The sequence below is a fragment of the Gallinula chloropus genome (genome assembly GCF_964237585.1).
Source record: "Gallinula chloropus genome assembly, chromosome: 11".
Lineage (NCBI taxonomy): Eukaryota > Metazoa > Chordata > Aves > Gruiformes > Rallidae > Gallinula > Gallinula chloropus.
In genome coordinates, this window is record NC_140096.1 from 4,767,433 (window position 1) to 4,780,320 (window position 12,888).

The following is a 12,888-nucleotide window of genomic DNA, read 5'->3' on the forward strand; positions in this document are numbered from 1 at the left end:
ACTGCACTGAGCAAAGCCAGGCCAGGCCAAGCGGAGCTAAGCCAGCTCAGGCCCAAACAGGTACAGCATGGGCTGTACCCAACCGAACCTTGCCAGCCCCGCATCGTGCCATGCCGAGTGGGGACCGAGCCTCTCATTGAGCGCCTGGCCCCTTGCTGAGCTGAGCCAGGCTGTGCCAGGCTGAGACTGGGCTTAACGGTGCTGAGCCCTCCGTGTCACTCCTTCTGGAGCTGGGCTGGGCTGTGCTGCACTGGGCCGAGCCGAGCCGAGCTGAGCCCAGCCCCGCCACGCCGAAGCGTCCCACACTGCGCTGTGCCGTGCTATGCCGGGCCGAGCCGAGCCGTGCAGAGCCGGGCCGATCGCCGCCGTCCCCCCGCGCCTCATTGGCGGCAGCGGCGGGGCAGCTCCGGTGCCGGGCCGGCCCCGCCCCGCCGCTCGGCTCTTCGCCGCTCATCCCGGGCGTTCGGGGGTGTCATTTCCTCCGCCGTGCGGGGCCGAGCCGGGCCGGGCCGGGGCAGGATGGGGCGGTAGCGGCCATGGAGCGGGCCGAGGGCCGGCCCGGTGCCCCCCAGTACGTGCATGTGCAGCTGCAGGGGGGCGCGCCCTGGGGCTTCACGCTGCGCGGCGGGCTGGAGCACGGAGAGCCCCTCATCGTCTCCAAGGTAGGCACGGCCGGACGCGGTCCCGCGTGGGCTCCGCGGCGTGTCCCCGTCCCGTCCCCCCCCCCCCCCGAGGGGCCTCCGACCCGTGGCGGCGCCGGGGGCGCAGGGAGCCCCGGCCGTGGGGTCGCGTGTCCCGGCGGGGCGGGCGGGACGGGGCGGCGGCGGTCACCCGCAACCCACGTCCCCCCGTGACCCGCCACCTCGAGCCGCGGGGGGGAGAGCGGGAGCGGGGGCCGCGAGGGGCGAAGGGGCGGAGGGACAGCCCAGGCCCGGCGGCAGGAAGAAATTCCTCCGGCACATCCGTTGGGCTGGCGGCGGCCCCACATCCCCCCCCACCCCCCGCCCCCCCGGCGGGGCGCCGCCGGAGGAGGGGGCAGCCCCCCTTCGGAGGAGGGTGCCGCGCCCCACGGGCACTCGGCGACCGGTCTTTGCGGGGATGTCGGGGGGCTTCGGCGGGAGGGACCGGACACCGGTCCTGGCACCCCCGAAACGCCTGCGCAGGGCCGTGCCCGGGACAGGGGGCTGGTGTCGGGGTGCGGTGCGGAGCGGGGGAGGCGCGGGGCCCGGCGGCCCGGATCCCTTCCGCAGCCGGGAGCGGGGAGAGCGAGGGTGGGGCGCCGGGGAGTCACCGATTCCCGTGGCCCCCGCCGGGGCATCGCTAGAAACTGGGCAGTGCCGGGGGTGCCCCAGCGCTCCTGGAGCCCGGCCGAGCCCTTGTCACAGGGCGGTTTGGCTGCCTGCCCGCCCGGTGCCACCGTGCTGCCGATGCCAGCGTGCCGGCGGGCCGGGATGTGCCGCGGCCCCGGGGCTGCCTCCCTGCCCCGAGCCTGCCCCGAGCCGGGCCGGCTGGCCCCTCGGGGCCCTCCACGCCCTGCGCCGGGACGCGGGCAGCGTGGTCTGGCTGGGGGAGCTGGAAAAGTGGCTCCAGTCCCGGCCCTGTGCCCCGGGGTGGCACCGCCGGCTGACGGGGAGCCTGGGCCCGGCCGGGGGCCGAGGAGGGGGGGGGGGGCTGCTGCCCGCCCTTCCACTCGCTGACGGTCTGCTGGGCCTCGGGGATGTGGGGATGTGGGTCCCGGTGCGTCCGCCGGGTGTTGGAGGAGGGGATGGGGCACCGGGCGGCGTTCCCGCACCGCTGTTGAGAACGCGGGGTTCCTTGGGGGCTGGGGGCTTGCAGACCCCCCCCCCCGCTCCCCCCACGGGCCGCTGCCGCCGCGTGTGCTCTGCAGACAAAGGGGGCTTGTTCCAGCGCTCTGTGCATTCAGGGGAGGGTCCCCCGGGGCGCCGGCTCCGCCGTCGCGGCCGGCCGAGGTGTGTGCACGTCGGCTGTGCGGGGAGGGGGCAGCCCCCCGCCTGCGGCACTTGGGGCCCCCGGCCCCGCGCCGGAAAGGGGTAGGGAGTCCCGGCTCTCGGTGAGACAGTTTGGCCTCTGAGCCCGCTCTGGGCGGGCCCCTTTCCTGTGCCAGAGTCCCACTGCCGGGCTTGCATGAGCTCCCTGAGGCTCCTGAGCGCTCCCCGGCACAGGCACCCCCCAGGCATGTTGGGGGCAAAGGGGGAGGTCTGCATGAGGCAGGAGGGCAGAGTTTGGACACTGCCATGGCTGTGACTCCTTCTTAGACGTGTCTCTTTTAGGATGGGCACGTGTTCATGTGAGCCAGCTGATGCCCACCATTAGGGTCCAGAGTGAACATCGGGGTGGTGTCAGGGAAGTGCCCAGGACAGCAGGCGGCGAGGTTTAGCTGCCAACACTGAGTTCACTGGTGACGAAGACAGAACAAGGGGCTGTTTGTGCCAGATTTAGCTCCTGGTGAGCCATGCTAGGGCTGAGCCACGTCTGTCTCAGTGCACATGGCTGTCCAGACATGGGTGCAGCCTTGGCGATGTCCTATGCTGGAGGCAGGGGGGACAGGACAGTCTTGTCACCACTGACAGCTCCGTGGCAGCAGCAGGCAGGACAGACTGGGCATGTGGCCAGGCAGAGGACCAGGGATGAATACACAACCTGCCCTGCCTGCCTGCTCTGCTGGAGCTGCCTGGGAGTGGGCAGCAGCATGGTGGGGGTTAACCCTGGTGCTCCTGCGAGTGCACGGTGGGACTGGGAGCCCTTGAAGGTAGCTGGGTCCCAGTGCCAGGAAGCTAGCCCCACTGCTCAGCCCTGGGTGGGAGCACAGCCTGCCTGCACATGTAGGCGCATTGGGCTGTGCCCAGACTGGGCATGCATGGCATTGCAGTACCCAGGTCCCTGAAAAAATGGGACAGCTGTGGTGTGCTGGGGAGGGAGGGGGCTTGGCAACCCCTGTCTGGCTCCCCAGGTCGCCTGCAGGCAGGGGGATGCTGCCCGGCACCATGGCTGGGAAGGAGTGCCCGGGGTCATGTGCATGGTGGCTGGCCTGCTGGGGAGCCACAGGTGCCCCCTGGCACCAGGGCCTGGCCAGGCTGAGCTGTGGAGATGGCACTGCAGGCACTGCAGGCAGAGCTCGTTTCTTCCGGACCAAAAGCAGCAGGGCAGGGTGAGGAGCCCACGGGCAGGGTGAGGAGCCCACGGGCAGAGTGGGTGCAGCCACCCTGGCGTGGGGCCAGGCCAGCTCTTCCCATCGCCCTGCGGGTGGCTGTAGGGTTCAGCCAGGTCAGGCCCCACATCCATGCCGGGGTACGGAGCACTCCAGTTCCTGTCCTGTGCCACCGTGTCCAGCAGCCAGGCTCTCCTGACAGACCTGTGTGAAGCTGGGCACGGTGATCCCTGGCCACTGGGTACTGCATCTGCTGGGGCAGAGTGGACAGGCAGCACTGTGGCCCTTTGTCCTACAAGCCATGGTGGTACAGGGTACCAGGCACATTCCAGCCATAGGATGGGGTAGGCATGTGCCAGGGCCCAGCACAGCTCAGCACTTCCTCTGCTGCTGCCTGTCCTGGGTGCACACGGCGTGATGGCATCCTCCTGGCATCGACATAACTGTGGGTGCCCGGGCAGGGCCAAAATGGGGCTGAGAGCAGCGGCAGGGGGCTGGCATCCGCGCCAGACAAAGAGCCCTTGTGCTGCCCGTGCCTGCAGGGGAATCTGCTGGGACGGGACATTTTTCTTCTCCCCCCCCCCCTTCCCCAGTGCCCTTTCCTAGTGCAGAAATTCATGTGACCAGGGCGGGTTGGGGGGGTGGGGGTGTGTGTGTGTGGGGGGCTGGTGCTGCAGATCTCTTCGCAGTGCCCAGGGTGCAGACACTCCCTTCCCGAAACCTTTCTCCCCTGGTGCCTGGTGGTAGCAGCACACCTCTTCGGGTGCTCTAGGGAGCCACCCCCTTGGACACCCTTCTCTGTCGCCCAGGTGGAGGACGGGGGTAAGGCTGCGCTGTCCCGCCGGCTGCAGCCAGGCGACGAGCTGGTCAACATCAGCGGGACACCGCTGTATGGGTCCCGCCAGGAGGCCCTCATCCTCATCAAGGGCTCCTACCGCACCCTGAAGATGATCGTCCGCAGGTTGGCAGCGCTGGGGGTGGGCAAGGGGGGTGGGGGTGGTGGTACCAAGGCTTGGGGGCATCGCCTGCCCAGGGGGCTGGCGGGAGCCTAGCAGTGCCCCTGTCTCCAGCCTGGAGCTGCCCCGTGCTGGGATGGGGCGGTGTGAGGGGCAGCCCCTCCATGGCTGCGAGCACCCTGTGGTGCATGGGGGTTCCCCCAGCCTAGCAGAGCTGGGGCAGTGTGGCGGGCTCACCACCCCCTTGCTGGGCGGTATCCTTGAGTGTGGCCGCTCCTCTCCCTTCCTGCCTGCCTGCCTGCTGCCTGCCTGGGAAAGGAAGGAGAGGCAGGGCTGGGCCCTGCAGTGTCGTCCCCCCACCCCAACCCTCATCCACTCCCCAGCTGCATCCCGACCGGGCTCCAGCTCCGGCAGCACCCAGGGGCTGGGGCGGTGCAGGGCACTGCCCGCAGGGCAGGTGGTGCCACAGGGCTGTTCCAGTGATCAGCGTCACCCATGGTGAGTTTTGGGGCTCTGGGGGGAAGGGACCCCTGTGCTGACCGTGTAGTTCATCCCTGTCCAGCAGGCAGATGGGATGGGGCAGCACTGGGCACTTGGGGGTATAGGAGGTGGTATCTGCTCACAGTTGTGCAGTGGCACTGGACATCACTGCCTGTGTGTGCCGGGGGGGACTGGAGAGCCACCCCATGGCTTCCTGGCACAGGGGGTAGGATGAGGCCTGGAACAGGATCCCTCCCTGGGGATGTAGCCAGTGGTTGCTACAGATGCTGAGGGACCGATGAACAAGGGGGGAAGGTCTGGCTTGTGGTGGGGACACAGCTGTGGCCCCAGTGTCCTTTGGTATGTCTGCAGAGCTGGTCCAGTCCTGGCAGGGACCCTGGCTCTGGTGGCCCATGCTGCGGCCGCATCTTCTGTCCCCTGTTGATGCTGGTGGCAGCGGGGACGCTGCAAGTATGGGAGCCCCAGGAGTGGGGAGGGAACTGTGGGATCCCCCTGCCCGGTGCCTGGTGCTGGCAGGGCTGGACTCTCCTAGTCGCCTTTCCCCTCGGGTGGGCGCTGGCCTGGGAGGGAACAGGAAGCCCCGTAGGAAGTGACTTCAGCCCCGGTTCCTCGGCCTGGCTTCCTCCCCATTCTTGTCCTCTCCTGCTGTTGCTCTTGGCAGGAGGAGCCTGCCCGTCCTCCGGCCCCATTCCTGGCATGTGTCCAAGCTCACCGAAAGCCGCCCCGACATCCCCGCCATGCACTGCCCTGCTGATGCCTTCAGCCTCTCCTGGCCTTCTGGCTGTGATGTCAGGTGAGACCCCCAACCCACCCTCGGGGGCACCCGTGGGCCTACGCAAGGGGAGGGGTCAGGCAGGGCATCCGCTTGGGTGGAAATGGGGGGGGTGTGGGGGTGTGTGTACAGGGTTGGTGCTTTCACCATGCTGCTGTCAGGCATCCCCCTGCACCCTGCTGCCGCGCTGCCCTTTTCCCTGCCTGTTTACCCGCCGGCTCCCAGCAGGAAGGGGCGGTGGCTCGGCTGGAGCTGGCCAGGAGCTGCCCAGTTGCAGTTACATTTCCCCCCCACACCCTCCTCCCAGCCAGAGCAGGCAGATTCTGAGCAACCAGAGCCGCACATGCCCTGTGTCCCCTTGCACACCCTTCCCCCGCCAGCACCCTCCAGCCTTGGTGCTGCCCCCAAACCCGGGGAAGAAATGGCAGGTTGAGGCTGTGCCAGCCTGCACCCCCCCCCCATCCCAGAGGGGTATATATGGTGGTGGGGTGTTTGCTCCCTGGTATCTTGTGCCCATTGGAGGGGCTGGCAGGGAGCTGGGTGGGAACTGGCATGCACACCTAACACCGGCGTGGGGCCGGGCGGCAGCGAGCTGTCCCTGCAGTGGAACCCGCTGTCCCGGCACTGCAGCACCGACCGGAGTAGCTCCATTGGGAGCATGGAGAGCCTGGACCAGCCCAGCCAGGCCTACTATGAAGGGGACCCCTCACCCGTTGACCAGGGCATGTACCACAGCAAGCGGGACTCGGCCTACAGCTCCTTCTCTGCCAGCTCCATTGCCTCCGACTGTGCCCTCTCCCTCCGCCCCGAGGAGGCCTCCTCTGTCGACTCCGGCCTCCAAGGCACCTGCAAGCCCCTCGACGGGCGCTACCTGACCACGGGGGCTGAGTCACTCACCAGCCGGCACTCCGAGGCCTGGCGGGTGCCCGTGCCCCCCCAGCCCCCCGTCAGGAGGGACAGCCTGCGGGCTGCCCCGTCTGGCGGAGGGGACAGGCGCCGGGTGTCGGCAGACATGCTGCATGCCAAGGGCCGCTGGATCTCTGACACCTTTCTCTGCCAGCGAGACAGGGAGGTGGAGGCAGCAGGCGGGAGGATGCCGGCGCCGTATCCCATGAAAGACCGTCTCTCTGCTGACCAGTATTACATGCTGAGCTCCCACCCGGACCGATGCCCAGCTGAGCCGCTCCTAGGGGAGAGCACGGAGCCTGCTGACCGGCCGTACCCCGATGGCAGCACGCACGGAGTGCCAGATGCTGCGGTGGCAGGTGACAACCCACTGCTGTCCCCCCTCAAGGGCCACGCACCGCACAGGCACAGTGCTCCGGAGCAGCTGCTGGCCTCCCAGCTCCGCTCCCTCCAGGTGGGCACCGGCAGCGGGCGAGCCTCGCCAGCCCCCGAGGGGCACCGCTGGACCCTTTCCCCTCTGCACCCCGAGGGCAGCCGGCCCGGGGCCGTAGGGGCCACCCAGGACCCCCTGCGCTGCCCGGAGCCGTGCCACTGCCTGCCGCCCTGTCGCCGCGGCCCCGAGTCGCAGCGAGCCTGCAGGCAGGACGGGCCGGGGGGCAGCCCCGTGCGCGGCACCGAGGGGCCGGCGGGGGACGAGAGCCGGGCGGGGGGCCGGCGGGCCGGGGGTGCCCCGCACCGCTCCGCTCAGATGCGCCGTCGCAGCGACCGCTTCGCCACAAGCCTGCGCAACGAGATCCAGCGGCGCAAGGCCCAGCTGCAGAAGAGCCGGGGTCCCGGCGCCCCCCCGCCTGGCGAGGAGCCGGTGGAGGAGGCGGAGGAGGCCCCCGAGGGCAGCGGGCCGGCGGACGGTCCCCGCGCCCCGGCCGAGCGCTTCAGCCCCGCCCCGAGCGAGGACGGCAGGAATCCCGGTCGCTCGGGGGAGCGGAGCGTCGCCACCCCTGACCCGCTTCCAGTCCCCAAAGGGCCCCCGTCGCCCGAGCGGGTGGTGCCGACGGGCCGGGGCCGCTGGCGCTGGTCCCCGGAGCGCAAGCTGCAGCGGCAGCGCTCGCCCAGCCCCGGCGAGCTGGAGGGGTACGGCCCGGGGCCCGCGGCCCCCGGCTCCCCGCCGCGGGGCGACGACGAGGCGGTGCTCCTGCCCTTCGCCGACCGGCGCCGCTTCTTCGAGGAGAGCAGCCGGCCGGCGCCTCCGCGGCACGGCAAGCCCCCGGCGGGAGACACCGCTGCCTTCCAGCCCGCCGCTGCCTTCCAGCCCGCCGGCCCCGAGCGCCGGGACGCGCGGCGCCTGTCCGTGGAGCAGCCCTACGGGTCCCCCTCGCCCGGCCGCCCCGACGCCGCCAGCCCCTACGCCGAGTGCTGCCGGGAGCAGCCCCCCTGCTACAAACCTCTAGTAGGCAGGCCGGGGGAGCTGGAGTACCTGCGGGGCTTCTCCTACCCCTACGGGGGCTCCCTGCGCCCCGAGCCCTGCCGCTACTGCGGGGGGGAGCCGTGCCCCCCGCCGCTGCCCCGCGGCCACGCCTGCCGCTGCCACCCCCAGCCCTGGGTGCGCTGCCCCGACTGCTGCTGCCCGGCTCCTCTCCCCGGGCGGGAAGAGAGCAACGCTTGGCCCCCCCGGAGAGCTTTCGCCCTGGTAAGTGGGTTCCCCGGGGCTCTGCCCAGAGCACGGGGGGTGTGGGGTGGGATTTGCACCCGCGGTGGGCCCTGCAGACACCCTGCCTGCCTGTCAGGCCCGGATAGGGACACCTCAGGTGGTGCTGGGGGGTCTGGGTGCTGGGGAGGGAGATGCTCACCTTGCTTTCACACTCTTCCATGCAGGAATTCCCTCCTGATGAGTGGGAACCGCCAGCAATAACCAGGAAAGCCAGTCAGCCCAGCAGGTGAGCCTGCCCGGGGCCAGGGGGACAGGATGTGCATGCCACCCACCAGGGACCTCCGATTTTCATTGGTGACATACAAAGTGCCTCCTTTAAGGCCCTGGCCACAGCTGGGGTATGCCCTGTGTGGTGGGGACACTGGCCACCTGGGGGAAGCAGGGCCTGGGGTGAGAGGAGGTACCCATGGTGGGGGTTGGTTCCTCATTACCCATTCCCAGGCCACTGGGGGCATCTCTGGTGGGGCTGTGCCCGGTGCTGGGGTGCTTGAGAGAGCCTGGGCTTCTCTGCTGGCAGAACTGGGTGACTCCAATTGGGGAAACTGAGGCAGGGATGGGTATGAGTTGCCAGGGGGTTGACTGTGGCGGGGCACGGGTGCCCCTTCTCTCCCCAGTGAACTCTCCCACTACCAGCTGGGCTTCCCGAGGCTTGGCCCCTTCCGCCCCTGCTTTGAGAGTGCCGAGCCAGAGTGGCCGCCCTGCTACCGGGCCACGTCCACACACGACCTCTCATGGGATGGCAACCGCCTGGCCCGTTCCCCTGAGAGCCCCCCGGACCCTCTGCACCGCCCACTGCGGGGCAGGGCCTTCTCTGAGAGCCACCTCAACCTGGAGCCCGCCAGCCTCCAGGGCCATGACCGAAGGGACCTTCTCCATGCCAAGCCGGACCCAGCAGGAGTCCCAAAAAAGAAGGGCCCTCCACCCCCCCGGCCTCCTCCCCCCAACTGGGAGAAGTACAGGCAGCGCCGGACATCCCAGCACCTGCCAGTTGGTTCTGGGCACAGCTCTGCCTTCACTGCCGCCTCCCCGAGCCGCAGCATCACCGAGGCCGTGCGGGAGCGGTCGCAGAGCTTCACTGGGGAGCAGGGGGGCCGGTGCTGGGTGCAAGCTGCCCGCCCCCCTGCCCCACCGGGTGCCTGGCCCCGACCTGAGCCCTCTGGATCACTCCGCAGGACACCTGAGCCTGATGCTGCCAGTGCTGAGATGTGCAGGTAAGTGCTGCCGCGGTGTAGGGGTGTGAGTGGGGCTACGGGGGCAGCCTGGGTGTGGGGTGGCTTAGCAGGCCGTGGGGTCCTTTGGAGGCTGCCTTGGAGCATCTTCATCCACCCTTTGGGGTGGGCTGGGGGGGTTTTGTCGGGGTGGGTGCTGTCTCTGACCTCTTTCCCTGGGGTGGGCTCTGTTCTGCGGGTCCCCATCCCCACGGGCAGGCAAGCTGACGTGGGTGCCCCTGGGTGGGTGTTGGCAGGGTGGTGGGGCCCAGGGAGGATCGGCCGAAGATGAAGCACCCCTGGGAAAAGGAGGAGCAGCCCCAAAGGCTTGACTGGAACCAGGAGCGTGGCTGGGTCAGCCCCCGTGGTGTGGGTGAGTGCTCCTTGCCCCTGCATGGTGGCCCTGGCCCTGCCACCACAGAGGCACCCAAGCCCAGCTCCAGAGCAGCGGAGGAGCCGAGCTGCCAGGGGGGCCGGCCCCAGCCCCGCCACGTGGACTCAGAGGAGTTGCTGTGGGACGTGGCAGGCAGGGACCATGCCCTGGGTGGCATCCTGGCACCCTTGCCCCCCCCCGGCACTGCTCCCAAGGCGATGGGCAATCTGCTGGTGGCAGGGGAGCGGCCGGCTTGGCAGGAGCAGTTCCAGCAGGATTGGTGCCTGGAGGCCCCGGTGCAGGACAGGTAGGGCTGGTGCAGCACCTGGGCAGTGCTGAGGACAGTCTGTACCCTGGCTGTCCCCGATGCTGAGCCCCTGTCCCCGCAGGCAGGGCTTCGAGCCCATCTCACCACCCTCTCGGAGTGCTGCCAGCTCCGTCTCCTACCTGGCATATTGCAGCGGGACAGCAGGCAAAGCTGAGACACTCAGCCAGGTGAAGGAGCTGCCAGAGGTGGTAGAGGGAAGCTCAGAGGATGATGAGGAGGAGGTGGACCACGAGCTGGTGGAGAAGAAGGTAAAGTGGGCACTGCTGAGGATGATGCCTTTGGGATTCCCTGCTGCCGTTGCCAGGTGGTTGTGGGGATCGAGGGCATTGCCAGATGACTGGGGCATCATCGGTTGCTTGTGGGAGCTGGGGGCATTGCTGGATGGTCATGGGGACCAGGGGCATCGCCAGAGGCATAGCTGAATGCTCAGATGAGCTAGGACATTGCTGGATGCCAGTGAGGACCAGGGGCGTTGTTGAGTGCTTGTGGGGCCTGGGAATGACGCCATGGGGACCAGGGCCATCACCAGATGCTCATGGGAACCGGAGGCATTGCCAGATGGTCTCAGGGAACAGGGACATCACTGGGTGCTCACAGGGACTGGGACATTGCCAGATGCTGGCAGGGACTGGAGGTATTGCAAGCAGCTCCTGGGAGCCTGGGGTATCCCCACATGCTTATGGTCTGTGGGGTGCAGTGCAGCGCACCCCCCCAGCCCTGCCCAGCTCCCCAGTCCTGACAGCTGCTGGTCCCTTCCCTCCCCCAGCTGCAGCTGATCGAGAGCCTGAGCCGCAAGCTGGTGGTGCTGCGGGAGGCGCAGCGCGGGCTGCAGGAGGACATCAGCGCCAACGGGGCCCTGGGCGAGGACGTGGCCGCCCGCCTGCAAGCCCTCTGCACCCCGGGGGAGTTCGACAAGTACCGCCTCTTCGTGGGGGACCTGGACAAGGTGGTGAACCTCCTGCTCTCCCTCTCGGGGCGCCTGGCCCGGGTGGAGGCTGCCCTGGACAGCCTGGGCCCGCACGCCCCTGCCGAGGACAAGGTGGGCTACAGGACAGGGGGGGCACCCGTGGGGCGCCCAGGCGTGGGTCCCCCCACAACCCCCCCTGCCAATGCCACCCGTCTCGCCCACAGGTGGCCTTGCAGGAGAAGCAGCGGCTGCTGGCGGAGCAGCTGGAGGATGCCAAGGAGCTGAAGGAGCACGTGGGGCGGCGGGAGGAGGCAGTGGGTGCCATGGTGGCACGGTACCTGCCCACCGAGCACCTCCAGGACTACCAGCACTTCGTCAAGATGAAGTCAGCCCTCATTGCAGAGCAGCGGGAGCTGGAGGAGAAGATCAAGCTGGGCCAGGAGCAGCTCCGCTGCCTGCGGGAGAGCCTTGGCAAGGCCCCCAAGGGGGGCTGTTAGCCCACTGCCCAAGCCTCCTGCAGTGGCCCCAGCTTGCTGCCAAAGCAGACGTGGCCCCCCGGGGCTCTCCCTGTGTCCGTCCATCTGTCCAGCCCCTGCATTCTATTTATTTTCCCGGTTTACCGAGAAGGGGAGGGTGTGCCAGTCCAGGCACAGGCAAGGGTGGCTGTGCCATAGAGCTGCCCCAAGTTCTGTGGCCACCCAGCACCCTGAGCTCAGCGGGACCAGATGGATGGAACTTGCCCCCCACCCTGTCCCTCACCCCAGTCTTTGCTTGTGGGGGTCCCTCCGCCTTGTCCTGGACACCAGTGCCTGACCCACAGCTGGTGCAGCACCATGTGCCTTAAACACCCCCCCCCCAGCTGCCCTGTGGCATCCCCACAAAGTGCCTGGAAGAGTTAAACCTCTTGCCCCATGTCTGTTTGTCCAGGTCCAGTGGGAGCTGGAGGAATTTCAGTCCCCAGCATCCTCTTCCTCTCCATTGTGTCCAAAACAATGGACCTGGCCAGCAGATCTTTAACCCCTTCCCCACCATCCTGAGACAACATGGGGGGTAAAGGGGGGAAGACAGGTGCTGGTGGGTGCTGTGCATCACTCCGGACACTGTGGTGGGTGCCTCTGGGATGGTCCCCTGACAGGGGTGCTGGAGGCAGTAGACCAGGGTCCATGGGTACCCTTTGCCACCAGTGCTGTGGGCAGAGGGACCACCTGGCCTCATCCAGGCCTCTCTTCCAGCCCCTGGCAGAGCACCATAAGGAATTAATAGAGGAAAAAACATTCTAAGAACAAAGTGGGGCATCTGTCCCCTGTGCCACAACAGCCCCCAACAGCACATCTCACCCCAGGTCACCCCTCCGCTCTCCCTCTCTCCCCATGGGACGGGCAGATGCCAAGATGCTGACTTTGTACAAGGGCTTCACGCAACCGGCAGCAGCTTGGGAAGGGGGTGGCGGGGGGGAAGCCTTTTTGGGGAGGCAGAGTGGGCCCGAGCCCCTGTGGGAGTGGCGCAGCCCCAGGGTGCAGCCCTCCCACATGGTTGCTTCCCCCTGTTTCCTAACGCTTGAACACTACACCCCAGCCCCCCCCATCTACCTGTCTCTATTGTGGGACGGTCCCTGGCAGGAGTGGGGGGGTCCTTGCATGTACCCCCATCCCAGCTGCCCCCCGAGCCTGCCCAGGGACACAGCTAGGACCAAAGACTGCATCATCCATCGGGAGCCGGCGGCCCGCGGTGCGGGGGGTGCGGCCGTGCCGGGGCCGTGCGCGGCTCTCACACTAAAGGACCAGCAGCTGTACGTCTGTCTGGCTGTCTGTCTGTCTGTCTCCGTGCGGTTTGTCCCCGCGGCCCGGCCGGCGGCACCACGGGCGCTGGGGGGTGCCGAGCCCCGGCGAGCTCTCGGCCCCGCGGCACAGCAGCGCCTGGGATGGTGCCGCGGGCGGGGCCCGGCTCCGCGTCCGGTGCCGCCAGGCCGGCTGTGAGCCGGGGCACAGCCGGGACCCCTCCCCGGGGGGCACGGGGCGGGGGCGGGGGCGCGTTCGGGCCGCCGCTCGCAGCGCTGTGCG

At 68.8% G+C, this 12,888-nt stretch overlaps 1 protein-coding gene across 1 annotated transcript; it reads left to right on the forward strand.

The window, feature by feature from the left end:
- Window positions 1–536: 536 nt before the first annotated feature.
- SHROOM4 (shroom family member 4) lies at window positions 537–12,620 on the forward strand (the record flags this gene model as incomplete). The annotated part of the gene is made up of 10 exons (XM_084268944.1): window positions 537–662; window positions 3,979–4,130; window positions 5,288–5,419; window positions 5,987–7,991; window positions 8,177–8,238; window positions 8,627–9,223; window positions 9,478–9,900; window positions 9,983–10,169; window positions 10,688–10,960; window positions 11,053–12,620. 10 exons carry the CDS (start codon window positions 537–539, stop codon window positions 11,323–11,325), a joined length of 4,230 nt encoding a protein of 1,409 aa, XP_084125070.1. The 3' UTR covers window positions 11,326–12,620.
- Between the last annotated feature and the right edge of the window lie 268 nt (window positions 12,621–12,888).